The 21,115-nt window shown below is 36.5% G+C and overlaps 1 protein-coding gene across 1 annotated transcript in view; it reads right to left on the reverse strand.

Moving 5' to 3' along the window:
- The window catches only part of DENND4C (DENN domain containing 4C), a 59,524-nt gene extending 46,729 nt beyond the window's left edge, over positions 1-12,795 (reverse strand). Inside the window, exons 1-2 of the mRNA XM_031056884.1 lie at positions 12,675-12,795; positions 1,625-1,952 (exon numbers count right to left, since the gene is read on the reverse strand). Coding sequence (XP_030912744.1) covers positions 1,625-1,935 — 311 coding nt within the window. The 5' untranslated portion in view covers positions 1,936-1,952; positions 12,675-12,795. The remainder of the gene's footprint in view (positions 1-1,624; positions 1,953-12,674) is intronic.
- Positions 12,796-21,115: the final 8,320 nt, after the last annotated feature.

A 21,115-nucleotide genomic window follows, 5' to 3' on the forward strand; every position in this document is an offset into this window, starting at 1 on the left:
AGACAGACAAAAACATTCATCAAGAATCATTTGAATGCTCCGACTATGACATAACTCAGTTTTATACATACACTAATGTAAGAGTACACATTTCACCCTTTCAAGGGATGTACTCTTCCTGTACATATTGAGTTCACTCAGCATGTCAGACTGGCTCAAAGGTAAAACATTATTTCATACTGGTTCTTTAATAAAGTAATAGAAAACAGCATAATTAGCCTTCAGACTGTACATGCATCTCTTGTCTGAACTCTACTTTTATCTGAACACAATGGAATTCAGAGGAAAAAAAAACAAATTAAAAAAAGATTGTTCTACCCATCTTTTGAACACAGTTGCAAAGCAGAAGGAACAGCAGGGGGACAATATGCATCGTTGCTCAGAGAGAAAAGACTGCCATGATGTGTTAGGTGCGACACCCTAGCTTCATCTGTCTACAACAAAATACAGAATAAATACTATTTGCCAAATGCCATCATCTTAGCCAACTACTTGCCTACTTTGTTTACAAAATCACCCCAAGCATTCAAGCTCCCAAGGTCATGGGAGACACCAAATACACATATGCAAGCCAAGTTGCTTCCTTAAAGGCACATGCTGAAGACTGATTTTTCATTACTTCCTTTGAGGAAACACTCCCTGTAGAAATTCTTCCTTCTATAGGAACTTAATGAAGTTTAAAAAAATCAGTCAAAATGTAACATCACACTGTAGTGTCTCTTCTTACAGTGCCAGCCACACACATGGGAAAAGATCAGGTTAAAAATCACCTACTGGAATGCAGGTTAGATGATCAAGACGAACACAAGTTAGAATGTACCAGCTTAATTATGCAACTCGAACTATAATCCTTAGGAGTGAACTTATCTTGCCATGAAGCTGCTTTCATTATTCAGATTTCACTAGCAGTCTCCCCCTGACTGATGCTGTTTGTCAGTAAGCACATAAATTGTAGGTCAAAAACAGAGTATGTAGGCTTCAAGCCAAAGCATTTAAGCTTATAAATGAAAATAACTAAATGTATTATAACATATATATAGATGCATGATTTTTACTACCTACTATTTATTTAATAACTAAGTAGGGAGAAAAATCACATTCTTTATTTTGCCATAATTGTAACAGCACCCCAACAACCAGGCTCCACTTTCTTTCTCATTATACCCCCAGAAGCTCTACAATGTCTTTATACATTTTTAAGTTGTATCTTTCACCATAAGCATTAAAGTGAATTCCAAAGTGATAATTTTTGACTTCTGAAGTCATAATTTTCAGATACAGCATGTTAATGTTTCTGGATTTACACTACATATTTTCTATAAATTAATTCTGTGTTATTCAATTATCTTTCATAGAACTGCAGCAGAGAACTTAATTTCTCATTTTTATCAGCTTCATCTCTCCCATCTTTTAAACTAAAACATCATCGTTAATTTTAAAAAGACAAATTCACTAGATGACTGACACTTTGTTCAATGTATTTGATACAGAAACACACAGTAAGCAATACAGATTCAAACAAGACTTTTTAAGATGTTTTCTCACATCTGTTTTCACCATCATCTATGAAGAGTAAGATTTTATCATTATTTAAGGAGGAACTGAACTGCAATAGAAATCTCACCCGATGTCAGTAAGAGGTGGTTTGTCTCGGCCTCTCTTGTAGCACAGAAAAAGTTCAGGACTCTTTAGACTTCCATAGTTTAAGTTGGCTTGGAGGGCTGTAGGGGTGGCCTCAACACAGGTATATCCCTCTGGGACAGTTTCACCAGCTGATTTAATTATCACAGCAATGTCAGTAATTGGAGCCTTGGGACCAGTTGACTTCGTTTCATGTCGGCTGATTTCTTGGTCCAGGAGGGTTGCTGTGTCTGTATCGGTGAGCCCTGCCACTACGAAATAGTCAGCCACTCGTGGACCTTTGTCTTCTATCATGGTTACGTCAACACTTCCTGGGTAAAAGAAAGAGAGAAATCAAACACTCTGCTTTCAACAACTTCAAACCCTCCTCTTAACAACTATGAGGATTTAGAACTTTTGAAAAAAATTTCTGCAACTAGAAAAGTACAGAGTTATATACAGAGTTCATGAAAATTCTATGGAAACTGCAAAACGAACTTTGACTTTTGCTGCACAAAAAAGATACTGAAAGATATTGCAGGTAATCAGATTTCAGTTCTAGCACCACAACAGTAAGTTTAAGAGAGATATAGGATAACTCAAAGCTTTTAACACAGCAGCTACACAGAAAATTCATTTGTGTTATCTATTAGACCAAGCTCTTCATGGCCTATCCTGGTCTGAAAGCATTCATATTTTTCTGCCATTGCTTGTGAGCAATATGACCACAGAATCATGTTGCCTTTTTTTTTCTTTTTTTTTTTTTTTTGACACAGAGAGAACAATTCCAAGTACAGGCTCACCACTTTATCTTCTGCATAATTCATCCATTTTGTTTTATAACATAGACCTAATAGCACAGTCTTGAGACACTCAGCTGGCAACTGTAACATCTGGAAGTCATTTACAAAAATCACACATCCAAACCCACATTTCATCAGCTGATCAGAAAGTACACATCACTGCTCAGCTGCACATTCCAGATCTGGAAAGAGCTATTGTCTCAACACCACTGATGTTCACTAAGCATATGAAGTTAAAGCAGTGAAACGTAAGTTTCTATTAGGAACATAAGTTTCTATTAGGAACCTAGCTGACAGCCTATGCTCAACTACCTGAAGTACAACTTCAATTACCCAAATCCCATTACATCTTTGATTTTCATAATAGTAAGACATATTTAAACAGTAGCAGTCAAGCAATGAGCCTGAATACTGTTATACCTCTTCAGAAAGCTAAGTATGACATTCCTCTAGATCTCCTTATTTCCGTCACCAGATTTTTGGGAATCCCACATAAAAAGCTAATGAGTAATGGAAGTCTGGTTCCCATCTCTGAAAACGAGACAGCCATAGCTGCCAAGGTCCTACCTACCAAGGAGTGGTGGTTCATGGATATTACCACCAAAATAATTAGTGCACAAATATTGTGAAGTTTCTTGTATTCAAAATGCACAAGTTTGGTAACTGCAGAAACATTAGCCTCTGCTGAAAGAAAGGTGGTTTGGTGAAGGTAATTGTTTTGTTATAAATAGTATTGTTTCCTGCAACCTGATTTATGCTCCTGTTCTTACCCTGCTCTTTCTAACTAACATTATATTCAAAAGGTATTTTCGATCTTCACAGTGCACAAGACTTCTAAGATTTTTGATAATAAGGGTACTAAATACTCATCTGAGGCAAAAATCAGTTATCCATCCTGCTTATTTACTAAGAAATTTTAGCATAAGATTATGCAACTTGTGCCCAGTGCTATATTGAAAGCATGAGACAAAAATAGGGAGAGGAAGGGAAATAACTTCATGTAAATTTGTTGCACCTCTATATTACGACTACAGTTTTTATTTTCTTACACTGAAATAACAACTTTTCAAATCCCTTCAAACCTGAAAAGAGATGTACCTGCACCCTTTAAAATATTTTTCAATACCACTTTTCACACTATCACTACAATGTTCTCTAAACACTACGGCTAACAGCTTTGTAGGGCAATCCATATAGAGACAGAGAAGAGTTTGGCTCCCTTGCAAAGGAGAAGGCCAAGGGACAGTTATTTACATGACTGGATTTATGCCTAAAATATGTAGATGCCATATCAACAGAACAATGAAAGATTTATCCAATTTGTCAGGTCGTCATTTCCTTGCTCTTCAAGTGCCTACATCTCCTGAAGAACAAGGAAATTATTGCAGAGCCATAGTTACCTGTGAAGCTCCTATCACCTTTACGTACAAAACTTGCCTCAGTTTACTTTTACTGTCATAAAAAGCATGAAATCAGCAACAAAGTGCCTTACAGCTAAGCAAGTCAGCAAGAAATGCAGGGGGAGTGGCCTCAACTTCATCTTTATGAATTGGTCTTCAGTTAAAAGGTCCCTTCTCACACTGCCACTGCTTGTTTCCACCTTCACTTCTGTCCGAAACTATAGTTTGTGCAACCACACAATGAACTGGAACAAGAAATTGCTCTGACTGAATGCTAACCTGGCAGAGACTTAGTGTTCAACCAGAGCAGTTCTCCAGCAATTGCCTGTGTCAGCACAAAAGCAGTAGCAGTATGATCCTTTCGGCAGCAGCATTGACTTACACTGGATTAATCAGAAAACTGTGAAGTCTAAAATGTTTCAGTTTGCTTCTCAGATGCTTGGAATTGTTTGCAGAGTCATAAAAATAAATAAAGAACTAAAGAAATAAACTATCCACTCTCTGCTCCTCTTAAAAGAAAGTCCTAAGCTAGAATATCTTGCAATCTGTAAAATACCAAATTACTGGGAAAAGCTGATAAAAACAGCAGAACAGTTGGCATCCTATCATTTGTTTGTTTTTTTTTACCCAAAACCTTTTTTAAATGTTCCAGCCTTTTATTAACTGGGTCACGTTCACACAGCTCAGTATCATGTTCTCTCAATGCAATACTAAAATCATGGCCTACATTTACTTTTAGCACCAGGAAAAAAAACCAAACAATAACAATAACAGCATATGTCAAAAACCTCATAAGAGTTCATATCTTTAATCACAGCTCAAGTTCCTGGAATTGCACTGTTATCCCCAAATACGCTTTAAAAGGAGAACTTAGTTTTCCTGGGAAAATGGAGGAAAATTTAAAAGCACATGAAAAAGTAAATACAAAGATTTGGAAAGTTAGAATGCAAATTAAGAGAATCCATTGCTAAATTTTCATCAGTGGGGATCAATAAAACTGTAGAAATCAGTTGCTAAGGAGCATACGCTTGTATCTCCTTGTGTACATTACACTTTTCTTTCAGCCATGGCTATGTTTTACCTCATAGAAACTTTGTGTAATATGTGGCAGGCAAAAGTCAGAGTCACCAGACAATTCAGCTGAGATACTTGGCACAAAAGCTTTGTATGTCAGCACAACATGTAGTGAGTTTTTCAAAATGTTCCGAGTCTCTCAAAACAGTTCCTTTTCCACAAGGATAAGTAAGGTTTCAAATAAGCACTACAAGTCAGCTCTTCAGGAATCTGTTCTCCAGTTTCAAAAAGACTTAAAGAAACAGGATCACTCCAAAGAGACCTGAAAGTAATAGCTCTTAATTAAGCCATAGGGACCTTCACTAATGCAACAGCTTTAGAAACATAAATAGACAAAGAATTAGCGGACAACCACCAATACAAATAGAAACAGCAGAATTCACCAAGTCCAAGAATACTCTACCTTATGAACTGCAGGAAAAAACCCCACAGGATTTGTGGGGAACAAAATTAATCCACTGTTATTTTCCATTATTTTTGTGATGACTCACACAAGAACAAGTATGAACACTGCTCCTCTTAATAGACAGGGGAACAAACATTCTTCTAAGAGCCCATCTATTCTAAGTTTTATCAAAGCATCTTTTCCCAAGAAGAACATCAAAAGCTACTGTCCTCCATCCATTTTCTATGAGCACAGCTCCGTACATCACAAGACTAAGAGAAAACCTCAACATTTAGAAAATATTGGGATTTCTATTGTAACACACAATAGTGTATTTCCTTGCAGGAAAAAGCCTAAATACAAAAACAATTCTAAAATTAAAAACTGCTTATCTTCAGGTTGGACAATGACAATGCAGGATGTATTGGAAAAAAAGTCTACATACAAGTCTCATGAAATATCTTATTTTTAAAGTCTACAGAGATATCTAATTTTAAGCTAAATAAACAGAAAACAAAAATTGGGAATTCCACTTTAGGAAAATGAGCAGTAGTGCTCGAGGAATTGCAAACCCCAAGGTCCACAGGTTACGAAAAAACCTATTTAAGTGAAATTTGTTTTCCAATTCATTCATAGTCCACAATAGGAAAGTTTGCTGTGAGCAGTTTAGGAACAAAATTATTTATTTATTTTTTAAATAAAGGAAGGGGAAAAAATGAAAAATGTATTCAGAATAAAAGATGCACTTTTAACCCACTACCCCCCCTCCATGTTCTTCTAAAAGGAATTCCCATGGGCAGTAATTAGTTTCGTAAATGGAAAACAAAACGAGTCAGCACACAACACACTTTAAGACACTTAGTACATCTAGCCTAAGACAGGATTTGTTTAGCAAAAATATGCAGCACTGAAGAAAACAACATATTTTCAGTGCTAGATGCCAGAAACATGACAAAGTGTCTCTCCCACAGTTCACTTAAGGTTAGCTGCTCTAAGAACATAATAGTCTTTCTTACAATCAAAATACAATTTTATAATTCTTCATAAGGTTCTACCAAAAATAAAGTTAAGTTGCTATTTTCTTCACAAAGGTCACTGACCTTTCTTAAGGAGAGGTTTCATAGGGAAATTGCCTTGGTGAAAAAGATTCCATTTCTATAAAAATACTTTTTGAAAAAAATTACTACATTAGAATTTGCTTCAGTTCTTTACTAGTCTCTAAAGCTTTGGTTAAATTCCAAAAAGGTATTTAGTGTCAAATTACCCTCTAAAATTAGGCTAGAAATGTCAGCATAAGTCTACAAAAAATGGTACTGTTAAATGTAGTTTTTGACAAGTGTCCTAAAGAAAAGGAAGCATAAGATTTGCTAGATTGTGTACAGAAGCAACCAAGGGAAAGGGTTTGTTACAAACCCAATCTGATAATTTGCACACAAATAATAACACCTTCAACTAACAAGAAGGCGGCATTCTTGGAAAACTATGTATATACTCACTCCAGAGTAATAATGAGACCTGGATTCAGAAATAGCTGGTTTTAAGGCTTATGTGCAGACAAATCCTTGAGTACTGCTTATTTCTTTCAGCTCTTGGAAAGTATTGCTGCAAATGCTGTTATCTCAATGCACAAAGCCAACAAAATAAACTTACATCTAGAGTGTGTGTGGATATCAAGGGGTATTTTTTCAGTTCATTTCTAACTGGATTGCTAGCCTTATGTGCTCTCAAGAAATCAGCACAGGGCTTAGGAGGCTAACTAGCATAGCTTTACTCAAAATCAAGTTGGTCTTTAAAATCTTGTATTTCTACTTCAGTAAGCACTCTACTACCTGAAAAGGTAGTAATGTCTGTAAGTGATTAATGGCTAACACATGGCATTGTAATTTATTAAACTTGCATCTTCTTTCACATACTGACATCACCCACAAACAACTATGTATGTGGAACTTACTACTTACAAAATACTTGCTGTGTGGAAGCTTGTAACATGCATACACAGATGACAGAAGAACTTAGATGAGTTCTTTCCTTCGTAACTAGAAATATTTTTGTAACCCGACTGCACAGGAAATGGGTTTTATTCCAGACTGAAGAATAACTTTGGCACTTTATTCACTGGGCCTGAAACATCTATTTTGTCAACAGCCTCCACAGTTAAAATTTTAAGCAAGGTGGATGTGAAAATTAACTCAGGACTTCTGTACAATTCTTTAACTTAGCAAGTGAATTATACTTGGCTATTGGCAGTAAAGAAGTTAAAAAATGCACATGCACTCTGCTCTGACATTTACTTTTAAAATTAACTGACCTAAATTCACTGAAAACACTGAGTTTACTACACTAATTTGAGAGAGAAAAACATTACTGCATAGATAGAAGACAGTGCATTACAAGGTCATCTGCAAGACTTGGAAAACTTATTGGCTACCATCTGAGTAAGAGAGAAGCATTACTGTATTTCACAACTACTGCCCTAGGCAAAACTTTGTAGACAACACAATGACTACCACAGGCATCTCACTCTTCAATACAGAAATACAGCTATGTGACCAAATCCTCTCTATTATTTCCAATGAATTAATCAGAAGAGAAAAAGGGTATACAGATTCTGAAAATACAGAAACTTTCCCTGGAGTGCTAAAGAAGGGAGATATCTAATTCTTTATTCACACAGACCACTGTTTATCTGGTACTGAGATTAAATAGCACTATTTATGAAGGAATGGGAAGAACAATGTGTTTTCCCTTTGTATAAAAGAATCTTCATCTCTGCCAGCTAAACCTTTATTTTATAACAAAATAACCAGTGCAGAATTTATTTTAATCAGTGAATTTGGAAGTGTGCCTTAAAACACACAAAAAGTATTACATAGTATGCACATACACCTTGGAGAGGCACATTAAGAAACAAGAAATTCTTGAGATAAACAATATCAGCTTTCTGTTCAAGCTGAAAGGAGAAAAAAATTTAAACAAGATTTGTAATGGCCTTTAAATACATGTTTGAAGAAGTTACATCACTATCATACCCAGCAAAGAGATTCTGCAGCTGAGCTGCATTAAGCCTTAATGCACACATTTGAAACACCAGAATCACAAAATTCTTTGGGTTGGGAGCACAGTGACCTGATATATCATCTAGTTCCAACCTCCCTTGCCATAAGCAGGAGCACCTTCCATTACACTAGGCTGCTCACAGCCCCATCCAAAGTGCCCTTGAACACCTCCAGGGATGTGACATCCACAGTTCTGGATACCCTGATTCTCTGGGCAAGCTGCACCTCACCAGCCCCATTGAGTCCTATGTACAATCTAAACTCCTCTTCTTTGAGTTTAAACTTGTTGCCCCTTATTCTGTGACCTACAGACCTTCTTAAAAAAATCTCCATGTAGCATTTCATAACAGTGGTAAAGATAACAGCATGACAAAACTGGTGGCAGGAAACAGATGATCAAAAAAGACCAATTTTTGTAGAAGCCGGCGATCCTAAATCAGAACAATTAAGTTTAATCACCTGGGGCAAGAGAAAATAGAACCTGAAGGCCTGAACATAGCAAATTTGATCAGCATTGAGGATTTAGACACTAAAAAGTTTTGTCTCAAAGACTGCTCATAAAAATCAAATCTAAATAGAAATGCTAAAGGGCTGTATTACTGGATATAGTGGTTAGCATTAATACTATGAATTTGTTTTTTAAAACTTCACATTAGTGAAATACATCAACAATAGTGCTTCCTTTGGCCTTTTTTTTTACTCTTTCCTAGCTGTATTCCACAGCAACACATAGAACACAGTGAAGGTGGTTCTCAATGTTAACTGTATTAAATAAATCTGCATGGTTGTTCTTATTCTAGTTGCCTCAATTTTTGTCTCTGTTTGGCTAGATTTCAAGACCAGGAAGTTGATAGTTGAGTTCACTCTGAAAAGCAGTAAGGAATACAACTATACACTATACCTGGCAATCAAAACTTTATATACTGATTGGTTTGGTGGGGTTTTTCCTAGGCACAAAATCCAGTTATGATTCTAACACACTCATGTAGCCACACAGGCTTAAAAGTGCACAGCAAGTGCAAACAGTCCCCACTATTACCATTTAACAACCAGAACGTACTGCAGCTGGCACTCCAGTTGCTCGTCTGTTCCAGCATACCTTTCACTGCTACTGCTCACATCACTGTGCTTGTCCATATCACACTCACTTCTAAGCAAACCCATTTCTACTCAGGTAAGTGTGCAATTCCAGCTTATGCATCTCATTTTCACAGCAGACCTTGCATGCGCATTATAGACAATATTATGACAGAATGAAACATTATTAACTAGACTATCCCACAAAGTTAAGTGAGTTCAGGAGGAATTATTGAGCAAGGAAGTCATCAAACACTTAAAATGGCACTTGCAGCACACAGGGTAGTCACAGGGACATATCTATAGGTAAGTTCTCTGAAGCATATTTTACAATGTGTAAGAACATAAAGTGCACCCATACATACACATACACATATACACACCTTAACAAAAGACAAGGTAAGGCAACATTACTTCCAGCATACCATTACGACTGAACAGGACTAAAATAGAAAAAAAAGTAGTACACAAATAATTAGCCAGTCAGTCAATAGCAAGAGAAAAAATTATTAGGAATGTTTTTAAATACCTTCTTTTTTAGATTGCATTACCAGATTAGTACGAAAATTATTAAAGTAACAGCTACAGTCACTTGACTAAATTACATGAGGATTAGAAAAATCAGAATTGCAAAAATAACTTCAGAGATTAACTGCCCTCTGTTATTATAGGACACGAAACAACACGAGCGCACACACTGTTTTTTTAAGGTGAAAAAAGGGAAGTTTATTTTTTGACTTTAACATTTATAGATTTTTAAAAGTGATAGTGGATTAGAGGGTGAAAGTGCTACTTTTCTAACGACACTGGACAAACTAACAGTTTATCAAATTTCTTTCTTTTTATAAAAGAATGCAAAATAATAAGTTATTAACAGAAAGTGTGTGAGAAAGTTTGGAATGTAAACATCAGAAAGCTTAAAAAATCTAAAAAAAAAAATCAGAGCAACAGCCCTCCTTCTGCCTGTCTTAACACAACCAGCTGTGGAACAGGAATGGCTGGATGTCACCTGCATTTTGGTCTGAACATGCAAATATGCAAATACAGGACCATTCCTTCCTAGCAGTTCTCAAGTAAACACTGGAGAATATCATAATTGCACAACTGAAATATATTACAACCTACAGGGTGATTATCTTACAGAGGCCTCTAACACTGGAAAAATAAACTAAAAGACAAGGTGAAAGATAAAAAACTTGCCAATTACATTTTAATTAAGCATTCCTACAGGATGACTTATGATTGAGTTAATTGAACTTCATCCAGAAAATAACCTGTATCAAGGTCTGGTACTGAAAATAACCTAGACTAGCTTTTTGCATCAGATAGCTAAATTGTTGCAAATTTGAACATATGCAAAAAAAAAAAGTTGACTCTGCAGCTGCTTTTTGTGTACCAGATTGTTTTCTGACTGCATATGAACACAAAAACCAGGCATAAAAAGCATGTAACCAGGCTTGATGGTAAAGTTTTCAAAAGCCCTTCAAACTGATCAGGCCACTCCAGTAGGAAGTATCACAGCAAATCACCTCAGGTAAGCAACTCCCATGGAAGTAAAGTAACCAAGCCTGGAAAAAAATCTGATGACACAGCAGAGTTTTTTCCCTCCACCTGTACAGAAAACAGTTGTCAGACCAGCAGAGTTCTGCAGACTGTGAATGTTTGAGATCCAAATCACTTCTGCATTAAGCTTTTGGTACAGTTAATACTGAAAAAACCTGTATGATATAAATTGATTAAATAAATAAACCTTAACATCAAATTACCATGGTTAGAACCCAAGCACCAAAGCCTAGAACACCACATGTGAGAAATGCAAAGATGTTTTTCACGCTTTAACTGTTACTCCTGCAATGACCAGAGAAAAAAATTGTTTTTAAAAACCTGGACAGGTATTTGGTGTTTCTTTTTGGCAATTTGTTACTAACATTTTCATGAGAGCCACAAAAAAATACACCATTCATATAATGGGAGACAGGTGTCTGTGTTCTTCCAATGTAGACTTCCTTTCCAATTTGCTTGGAGATGATGCAAAAGGGTACATCACAGGAAGAAGAGGTGGAGATGAAATAAACTGACTTTGCAAATTCAGTATTGTAAGAAGTACTAATGACATAGCAATAAATATCTAGTTTTCTCAATCATATAGAGTTTGCCATTTATGCATCAATTTTGTTACTGAGAAGTCTTACAGCTTTTCAGACATGTTTTACAAAAATTGGAGAGCCCTTTGGCCTTAAACAAAACATATTATTGTTCCCCATTACCTTGAAATTTCTTTTCATTTGTTTCTTGTCCTGTATGCAAAGATTATCAAAGGAAGTGAGGAAACTAGCCACAATTTTTCAGGTTTATATTTAAAAAATTAAAATTAGATAGAAAAGCAATCTACTAACAATTTCAGGTTCTGTCTTAAGAAGTAGAACTGTGCTTTTAGTCTGATTTTTTTCCTAATTGCCAGCAAAACCAGTTACCACTCCCACAAAATAGTGGGGCAATGATGTGATGATATAAATGCCTGTATCAAACATAACAAAGCTTTCAGAGTTTTGTGATAGCAAGTTGAATAACTACTCATGAATTAAAAATGGCTGAAAATATCATGAAGTTAATGGACACTGTAATCCAGGACACTCAGAGGTCTGAAAATTTGCACCTCAGAAAAATTTCAAGTTTTTTAAGGAAAAAAACAAAACCAAACCAAACAAACAAACAAACAAAAAAGGCCACCAAGAAAACAAAACCAAATCAAAAAAATCCCCTAAATCTAAGAAATACCCAACCTACTCCAGACCATCCAGACCATTCTACCATATTAATATTCAACAATTTAATTTTTCCTATTGAACAGTAATTTAAAGTTGTCCAATGGTATAAAAATTGGAGCACTTATAGATGTGTGAAGTCAAAACTCAAATGCTGAACTGACCTACACAGTCTTGAGAAGCAGCTGGTACCAATGAAGGTAAGTTTGGTACCAGCAAATTAAGTTCTATTGCCAAGGACAGAAAACAGAAATGGAATATATGTGAGACAGAAAGAATGATAATCAACAAGCAGTCCAGCTACACTCATTTAACGAACCAGTTTAATCTTGTTTCATCAGTGTTGTACCCAAAGTGCTCTTTCACATTACAGAAGATGGCAACTACTCCAAAGACTGCAAAGAAAATACCTCAAAAGAGAAAATTTAACAACAAAAATAATAACAACAACACAGTTCTCAGAGCAAGAAAAGTACTTTATAAAATGCACTTACTGCCCCAGTGGAAAGCTTTAAAGGTTAGCCATGCTCAGTATTATGTAATGAGTGAAACATCTGCTGCCCTGGAAACATTCTTTGTTAGAGAACTCTTTCTGTAATTGGAAACTCCTTTGGAAAAAAGCCAAATATAGTAGCCTGAAACAAAAACAAAACAGCAAAGAAAAAGTCAAGAGACAAAAAGTCCAGTGGTTAAATTTCTTCTGGGAGCCCAAATCTCCAAGATTGCTTTTTGTAGTTGTTTTGGTGCCTTTTTTGGGTTGGGGTGACTGGGGACTAGGATTTGGTTTTCAGAGGACAAAGGAGAGAAGAAAGAATGTTGCTTCAAATTCATCTGACAGGTTACTTCAAGTTAGTGGTAAGAATCAGAGATATTCTCTTTTTTATTGCTCTCTTTACTAAGCATTGAAATAGTTAAGTATTAATATTGAAATTACTTTGCCAGCACCTCAACAGAGATTTGCCAGATCAAAGAATCATGGTTTGACTAGATTTCTGCTAGCCATCTACAATACAATCATTCATATGTCACTGAAATCATCATCTAAGGGCTCTACAAAACCACAGTGAAAAACCAACTCACTGGTTTTGAAGAACACAATTTGCCTCATTTTTATCTTTTGGTAAAAAAACCCACATCACTGCAGGAAGGCATCTTTCTTCTCTGCAGGTTTCTTCATTGACATCAAACCCAGGCTGTGCCATTGATACGGTCAGAACCCCACATCCTATCCCCACCCCACTGAACTCTTCTTGTGCCTATCAAGAGCTAGGATTCCCATTTCTGGTTGGCCTATGATAACCAGCCTCAAACCACTTGGCTTCAGCATTTTCTTGCTGAAAATTTTTCTTCCTCAGCTGCTTTTCAAGCTTGGTGGGAGCTTATTAACACTTCAGAAGTGTGTCTTTTAATCCTCTTGCCAACTTCTCATTAAGAAACTCTCGTTTGCCAAGATGTCTTAAAATTAAGTCCAAACCATACACTTGACAGCAGTTAGAATATTCTTTTGAATATGCTTTTGGTCTTAAGCTGCAGCAGTGTGCTACTTACAGACATATGTGCAATAAATATTTTCCTCAAACATGAAGAAAAGCTATCAAGGGTAGGAAGCTTGAGATTCTCTACCATGAAGTCCCAACACATACCAGACATGATAAATGTGAAGTCTGACATTACACCTATTTTGAGCCTTCTTTTAATATCATCATATGATACTCAAAATACCAATACTGTACCGCTCACCACACTGCAGAATTCTCAGACAAAACAGTTACAGGGAACTTGATTTTCTAGTATAAACTATACAGACTTTAGGCAATAGAAGAAGGCAAATCATTGTGAAGAGTACACCATTAATTTCTGTCATAATTTAACACATGCCCTTATCTTTATATTTAAAATATTCTTCACACTTTTTTTTATGTTTTTGTGGTTTTTCTTACTGTTTTGGCACACAATATATTTCTGGATTTAGTAACTGATTTAGTCATATGTTTAAAATAAAAACCCCTGTTTTCCTAAAGTGGGCTATGACTATCATGAATACAAATTGCAATTGTTAACATTTCTATTTCCAATTTCACCATTTAGGAATTAATTAATTTGATTTACTTAGAGAACTGATCTCAGACTTTTCCAAATATTTTTGAAATCCCATTGATCCAACACGACTTACAGAACAGCACAGTCCCAATGTTCATTTGCTATAGCATGCACAAAAAGTTTGAGACACCGTACATTCATTTCTCTGCACAGGGTGGAGTGGGATTCACAATTTCGTCCTTTGCAAAAAAACCAAAACAAAAAAACCAAAACCCACAAAAAAAACCCGAAGCCCCAAAACAACAAAACCACCAAAGCAAATCCCTCAAATCCTGCCCCACCAAACCAACACCCAAACAAAAACCAACCAACCAGACACCTATCCCAGCCTTCACAATGCGCTCCCATTCCATTCAGCAGTGGAATGTCCTCATTTTCCTGCAGTGATACTGCTCCACTGTACGCTTTACCATACTGCTGGCTCTTGGAAGGGACAGGTGGGATGACAGCTATGGAGTCAGAAGATTTACCTTAGAGATGGGCTACCATCATTTTAGTCCCTGCTCAAAAGAGAGAGTATAAGCCTATCCTCTGTGACAGCTTTAATTTTTTACACTCTTTTTTTTAACCTCTGCCAGGTTTAGGGCAGTATCAATGCTCCACACAGACAAGAGGAGTAGGAATATAAATAGAGTGACATAACCTTTACACTTAACAACCTGGAGACCTGAAATGCTAAGCAATTAAACTCAGACATTCAAACCAGAAAGTATGCTAGTTAATGGTGAGAATTTTAAAAAGGAACAACAGACAATTAGACACTTGAGGATCAAAGCAGTCTCCCTCCTCAGATCTGTGAATCATCTGGCTACTAATATAGCAGAAAAACAGTTCAAGATTAGAGGAGTGACTGTGAGTAAATAAGATTTTTTATTCCTAGCAGAATCAGCTGGATCAAAAAGCCTAAGAAGAGGAGGTTTTGAGATGTATAGTGCATACACTGTACCCTCTGAATCTCACAGACGAAAAAAGAAAATCTGTAAATGTCTCTGAACAGGAATTGTTCTGCTTTCTTTAAAATAAACTGAAATGTCACATTAGCCACTACGTTCACAGTGAATGAGTCATCATAGCCCAAAAGAACTTCAGGCAGTTACATATAATTATCTTATGAGTAGATTTCTACAAACAAAGTTCAAAGCAAAAATGCAGCAAAATATGTGTATCAGAGTTTGAAGTGCCTTTCAAGAAAGCATGGGTTTCTTTTAAGAAAGTTTGTGTACCATGCCTTTTTTCAAAGGTGAACTTGTTATTTTGTCTACCCAATCCTGAATGACATACTTCTCCCTTTATTGTGTGTTAGGTACATCTGGTTTATTCCTAGAATTGTACTAGCATAGCCAGAAGTCCACAAAAGAATTCTGTTCTTCAGAGTCACACAAGTATTCCAATATAAGTCTCTGTGAAAGTACACCACCAGCAGCGAAACAAATTTTTGGTTTGCAAAGTCTGTTTTACTTGTGGCTTGAGATTTTCTTATATCAGTACAGCTCCACGTTTGCATACATTGTTGATTAGTACTGGAAAACTTTAGTGGTACGTCTATACTTTATTCACAAACAAAATGAACAGTCCTGTACAGGGAGAATTACTACTTATTTACTACTGAAACATAACAAAAAGTGAAAAGAAAGCTACGGAAGCATGTATCCCCAAGGTTAAGCAAGAATTTAGGGCCAGAAAAAATTTAAGTCTTTCACTGATGATTCTAACTGCAAGAATTCACTTTGAATCAAACAAACATTATACGGGAGACACATACAATTGCTTTTTCTGGTTTCAGCAAAACTTTGAGAAAATAGTAACACATTTATGCAGTTACAAAGTTTTATCTTTTATGTCCTGCTGACCTTAGAATATTCAGAACTGAAAACAAACCTGGATGTGACCTGTAAGTGGCAAACTGCTCCCAGGCACTAGCAAGCCACATCACAGTGGTTTCATTACTTTGAAACCTTATAATAAAAGCACTTGTACTCTTCCTCCTCCTGCCAAATCCGAACTCTACTCTTAAATGGATGTGGTACCTGTTCAGAAAACTGAACTTCATAGGGTTCGCCTTCCTATATTCTTTCTGCAGGAACGGGAGGAGGAGCTTCAGCTAGTAATTGAGGGCACCTAAAGCTAGGCTTTCATTGTGAATTACCCCCTAAAAAGAAGGTGGTGGATAACAGGGGAAGAAGAAAGCCTAGAAACTTGAGTCTCCCTGGGCTAAAATTAACTTCTGTCCATATTGCTCTTCAGTCACATCTTTGGCAGCTTTAGCAACCTAACAGGTAAAAGACACATATGTTTTACACACATTAAATATTTCTCAAGTTATCAATCTCCTTGAAAGCACTTCCTCTGGCAAAGACACAGCTTATTTTTTAGGATTTGTTTCAAGGAACGCTGCAAAATGTATTATCTATGCTGCGAAAAAATACACCTCAGCATACTTAAGCTCATATTATCTGCAAATAGACAATTTTCTGCCACTTCCAGCTAGCTACCCAGAATTTTACATTCTCATTAGAATCATTAATTACTTAAAATGTTATTATGAAATTTCATGCTCAGCTGTGAAAGCACAGGTACAAATGACTCTGTGGTGTAGGCAAGCTGCTGCTGCTGCTATTTCCAAGGATGGCTGACTGATCAGCTGTTGAGAACTGGCCACACCAGTTTCCACATTTTGAAATAGTCCCTTTTGATGATTAGAGTAACTAAATGAATTGCTGTGACTCAGCATTTTACTTTTTATTTCCTTTCTATAACCTTCTCTTAGACCCAGATGGATATCCTGCAGAAGCTTCAGGGCTTAACTATACAGCTACAGATGCCTTGAATTCTTGAATTTCCTGAAACATTACTTAAGTCCTTGAACTTCTTTTTCTTCATATGCTGCCCATAGGTAGCTGCTCTCTAGCTATGTTCTCTTTCTCCCAACTTCAACCATGCTTTAATCCCTTCTTGAAGCAGAAAAATATACACATTGTGTAGACAAAGCAGGAGGATATTTTAATCACAAGACTTCTATCTATGTCAGATTTCTTATCTGGTTGAAAGTATAGCCTCTTCCCCAGAGAACAGACAGAGGGCTGGAGCCATGTTATGTGACACCAGGAACAGCAGCACTGGGTTGCTCAAAAGGGAAGAAAAAAAATGTCTTGCTTTCAGCAGTCAACTCCTCTACATTACAAAGATGTGCAAAAGAGAAGAGCAGCATTGAAGAATGCATCGGGAGAGCGACTTCAGCTTATGCATTACTGATCAAAGGCTGAAATTAATTATAAAGACAAAAACTGTCACCGAAATGAGCTGGTTCAGAGAAAAATCAACAACATCAGGAGTTGTGCCTCTTTGGTAAAAAATGGTTAGATTCTGTGATATACCTTCCCTTTGTTCCCAGCTGGAAAACACTTCAATTTCAAGATGATGAAAGCTTCTATGCCTTTGGACACTCATAATTGTAAACTCAGCTTTTGCTGTTAGAAGTGAATAACTTAATTTGCACATCTATCCTCGATTTACACTATTTTTAATATCTTTTAGGCAGAGGAACACAGGCTCTTGGTTTTTGCTTGAAAAGCATCAAGTCTCTTTAGAGACTTTTTGAGAATAAAGGAAAGGAACTGAAGTGTCACTAAATGCAAGGATGAAAGCAAAGTAAGGCAAAACTGGCCCACTGCATTTAACAGAAACAAAGCAAATGGAATGTTTAATGACATGCAAGCCAACATTCAAAAAGAAACTGTGGGTACATTTTTACTGTTCTTTCGATCAACAACTCTGAGATGCTGTTAAACAAAGAAGAAAACATAGAAAATAGCTGCATGACTAAACAGAGACCATAATCATAATCTTAGTCATTCTGAAAACTTTTCAATTTTCCTGCCTGCCAAAGCAAACAGTAAACATCAGGACTACATTCATACCCTCAAAAAGCCTGTAAGCAGAAAGAAACAGCTAACGTGAGATACTAACCAAGGCAAAACTTTCTGCTCAGACAGAGCTTGGAATGCAGAGCACAGTGAACTTGCACTCCTGAAACTTTAGAATAAAGTTTCTACACGCTCACATTTTGTGACAGATGTACAAGAATTAACTGAACATGAAATAGTAACACTGCACCAGAAACTATGTTTCACTCCAGAAACTGTCTTGAACTAAGTCACTTTGCTTCTAAGACCAGAGAACTGTGAAGCTTTATCTACACAAATTTGCAGAATGAAACACTCTCATTATCATTACAGGGGTGTAGCATTTCCAACACTACCTTTTTATCAGATGGGAAAGAAGCAGCCTCACATTTCTGTACAACCATGGGCAACAACTTTAACAGAGGGATTATTTTTGTAGCAAACCAGAAATTCCAAAACAGATAAAAAACCCTAAAACATTCAGTATACTGTTTGAAGCACTACAGGAGGAAAACAGGTCTCATGATGCAAGCGCAGCAAACCGATTTTTGTTTTACAGTTCTGAATAAGCAGTATGGACAACTATCAGGCAAGTCACACGGGAAACCACTTAGTAGCTATGACTACGACCCCCATGAACTATTTTACAGGTCACCTATGCCAAGATCTCCAGTACTGTCAATATCATCCAAGAAAGCAGCATGCTGAAGGTGGGCAATCCATGCCTTGGGATGACTAGCATATAGAGGAAGAAAAAGATAGCCTTCGACAGTGCAAGCAACCCTTAGACAAATAGACCTGATTTACAGGGACTTTTTGTTGTTATTTCAGTCAGAAGGCCATGAAACCAGTAAGAAGGCCACCAAACTAGCCTTTATGCACACTGCTCTATACCTACAGGGGCCATTTACCTACAGGGAACGTTTATCTGAAAGCTTAACAGTAAGACTTAACAGTCAAGAGACTATCTTCCCTTCTTCTTACAACTTTTTCAATATACCTTTTCCACCAAATTCTAATGAGACTTTTCTCCTACTGTATTTTTAAGCAAGCATGTGTCAAGATGAACACTTGAACACACTTTTCCTTAAAGCATATCAAGGCTGAACTCCAAAAACAATTCTCCACTGGTCAAATGCAGACCTGAAGAAGAACTAAGCTTAAAAAGATATCACTTCTAGAACTGTATTTCAACAATATGCAGCACTATCACTCCAAATGAGAATTAAATGTATGTTGAGCCAGAGGGATGCTATACATACCAATATTTAATAATCCAATTTTGCTCCAGTTGTTTGGTTTTTTTTTTTTAATGAAATCCATGTAAAGGTTGATCAGAAAAAAATCACACACATAGTCTTCAAATAAGAAAACAAATATGTAAGACATGGTCCAAAAAGATGTCATTACTTTACTTTGGGCTATGGAGGGACCAATCTTAACTGAAGAATAAACAGCTAGATGTAACATCATACTTATCCATAAGTATTTATGAAAATGCCCATCTTAACTCGTAAGATTTTTTTTTTAAAGATTCAAAAATTGAAATTTTAGCAGCAATTGGTGTTGAGTTGCGCTAGTAACTGTTTTAACACAGAAGTCAGAACTTATGTAGGCAAGCTAATATTTACATTTCTGGTTTCTACTAAACTTCATTGCAGTGCTCAAGAAAGACATGCACTATTAGCATTTCATATCCACTGGAATGGTAAAAACCAGTGTATCAGCTAATTCTTAAAAAAATTTGAAAAATCTTAAAAACCACTTAGAGTCACATTTATAATATAAACATTCACAAACTACCTATCAGTTATGGTTTGTTAGTTGGTGTCCTTTGTGCAAAGGATTTGAAATATATATGCTAGTATGGCTGGTTAGTAGGCTGGTTAATCGCTTAAGTCTGGTCATGACTGCTTTTCAAAAAAAATACAAATAAAAAATCTTCTGTTTCCCAAACAGACATGAAGTAGTTTGCATTCCGCCATTATGTTTTCCCACAGTAACAAAACATTTACTCCCTAACTCCTAACATGCCAGCTTAAAAAGAGTGATGTAAAAACTTTTACTAACTTTGTGTTTGGTCCACACAAAGAAACAACCAACAAAACTAACAGCATATCTCTTTTTATTAACATGTTCAGGCTCAAATTTACCTAAATTTTAAAATCCTATGAAGTTTAAAAACTTCATAGGAAGCCAAGAAAATATTAGAGAAGTCACACTAACACAACTTAGAAGGAAAAAAAAAAAGAGTCAAACGAAATGTCCTGTTTGTTGTTTGTCCTGCCCTCATGCAGGTATAAAAGGTTAGTCAGAGGCATTGTTTGACAGCAGCACAACAGTCCAAGTCTGCAATGAGTTTGATCTTAACAAGAGAAGAGGACTTAACAGCGTTAAAAAGATTGGTATAGAATTGACATTAAGTTTAGAATTAATATAATGTTGTTCAGTTTTTGCATCGCTTCTGAGACTGCAGAAGCAACACTTTCGAGGACTGTGTTTGGCATTATCAGCACAGTTAATCAGCTTACATCATATTTAAACCGTCTGTGAATATTTTTTCACTGTTTATCACACGAAAGCCCCAGCATATCACCAGATCTTTCTGCTCCATAGGCTATCTAGTTGTGCAGCAATGACACACGAGATATCCTCAGATGATAATACAGATTGATTAAAAGTTATGCATTTAGCTTTTCCTTGTTCTCACATCTTCAGTACTTTAAGTTTCTCACTCAGACCACCAACTTCCAAAATACCAGTGTGACTCAGTCAGGACGATCCCTGTTATCCTAACAGCCTTCCAACAGCCGGTGACTATGTCCAGTTCGGCACAGACCACCGCAAGGGTTAAACTCGCTGACGCCGGAGCTTAGGGGAGGAGCCGGGGCATGGAAAGGGAGAGGAAAATGGAGAAATATAGGAGGGAGCTG

The sequence above is a fragment of the Geospiza fortis genome, unplaced genomic scaffold, assembly GCF_000277835.1.
Source record: "Geospiza fortis unplaced genomic scaffold, GeoFor_1.0 scaffold12, whole genome shotgun sequence".
Taxonomy (NCBI): domain Eukaryota; kingdom Metazoa; phylum Chordata; class Aves; order Passeriformes; family Thraupidae; genus Geospiza; species Geospiza fortis.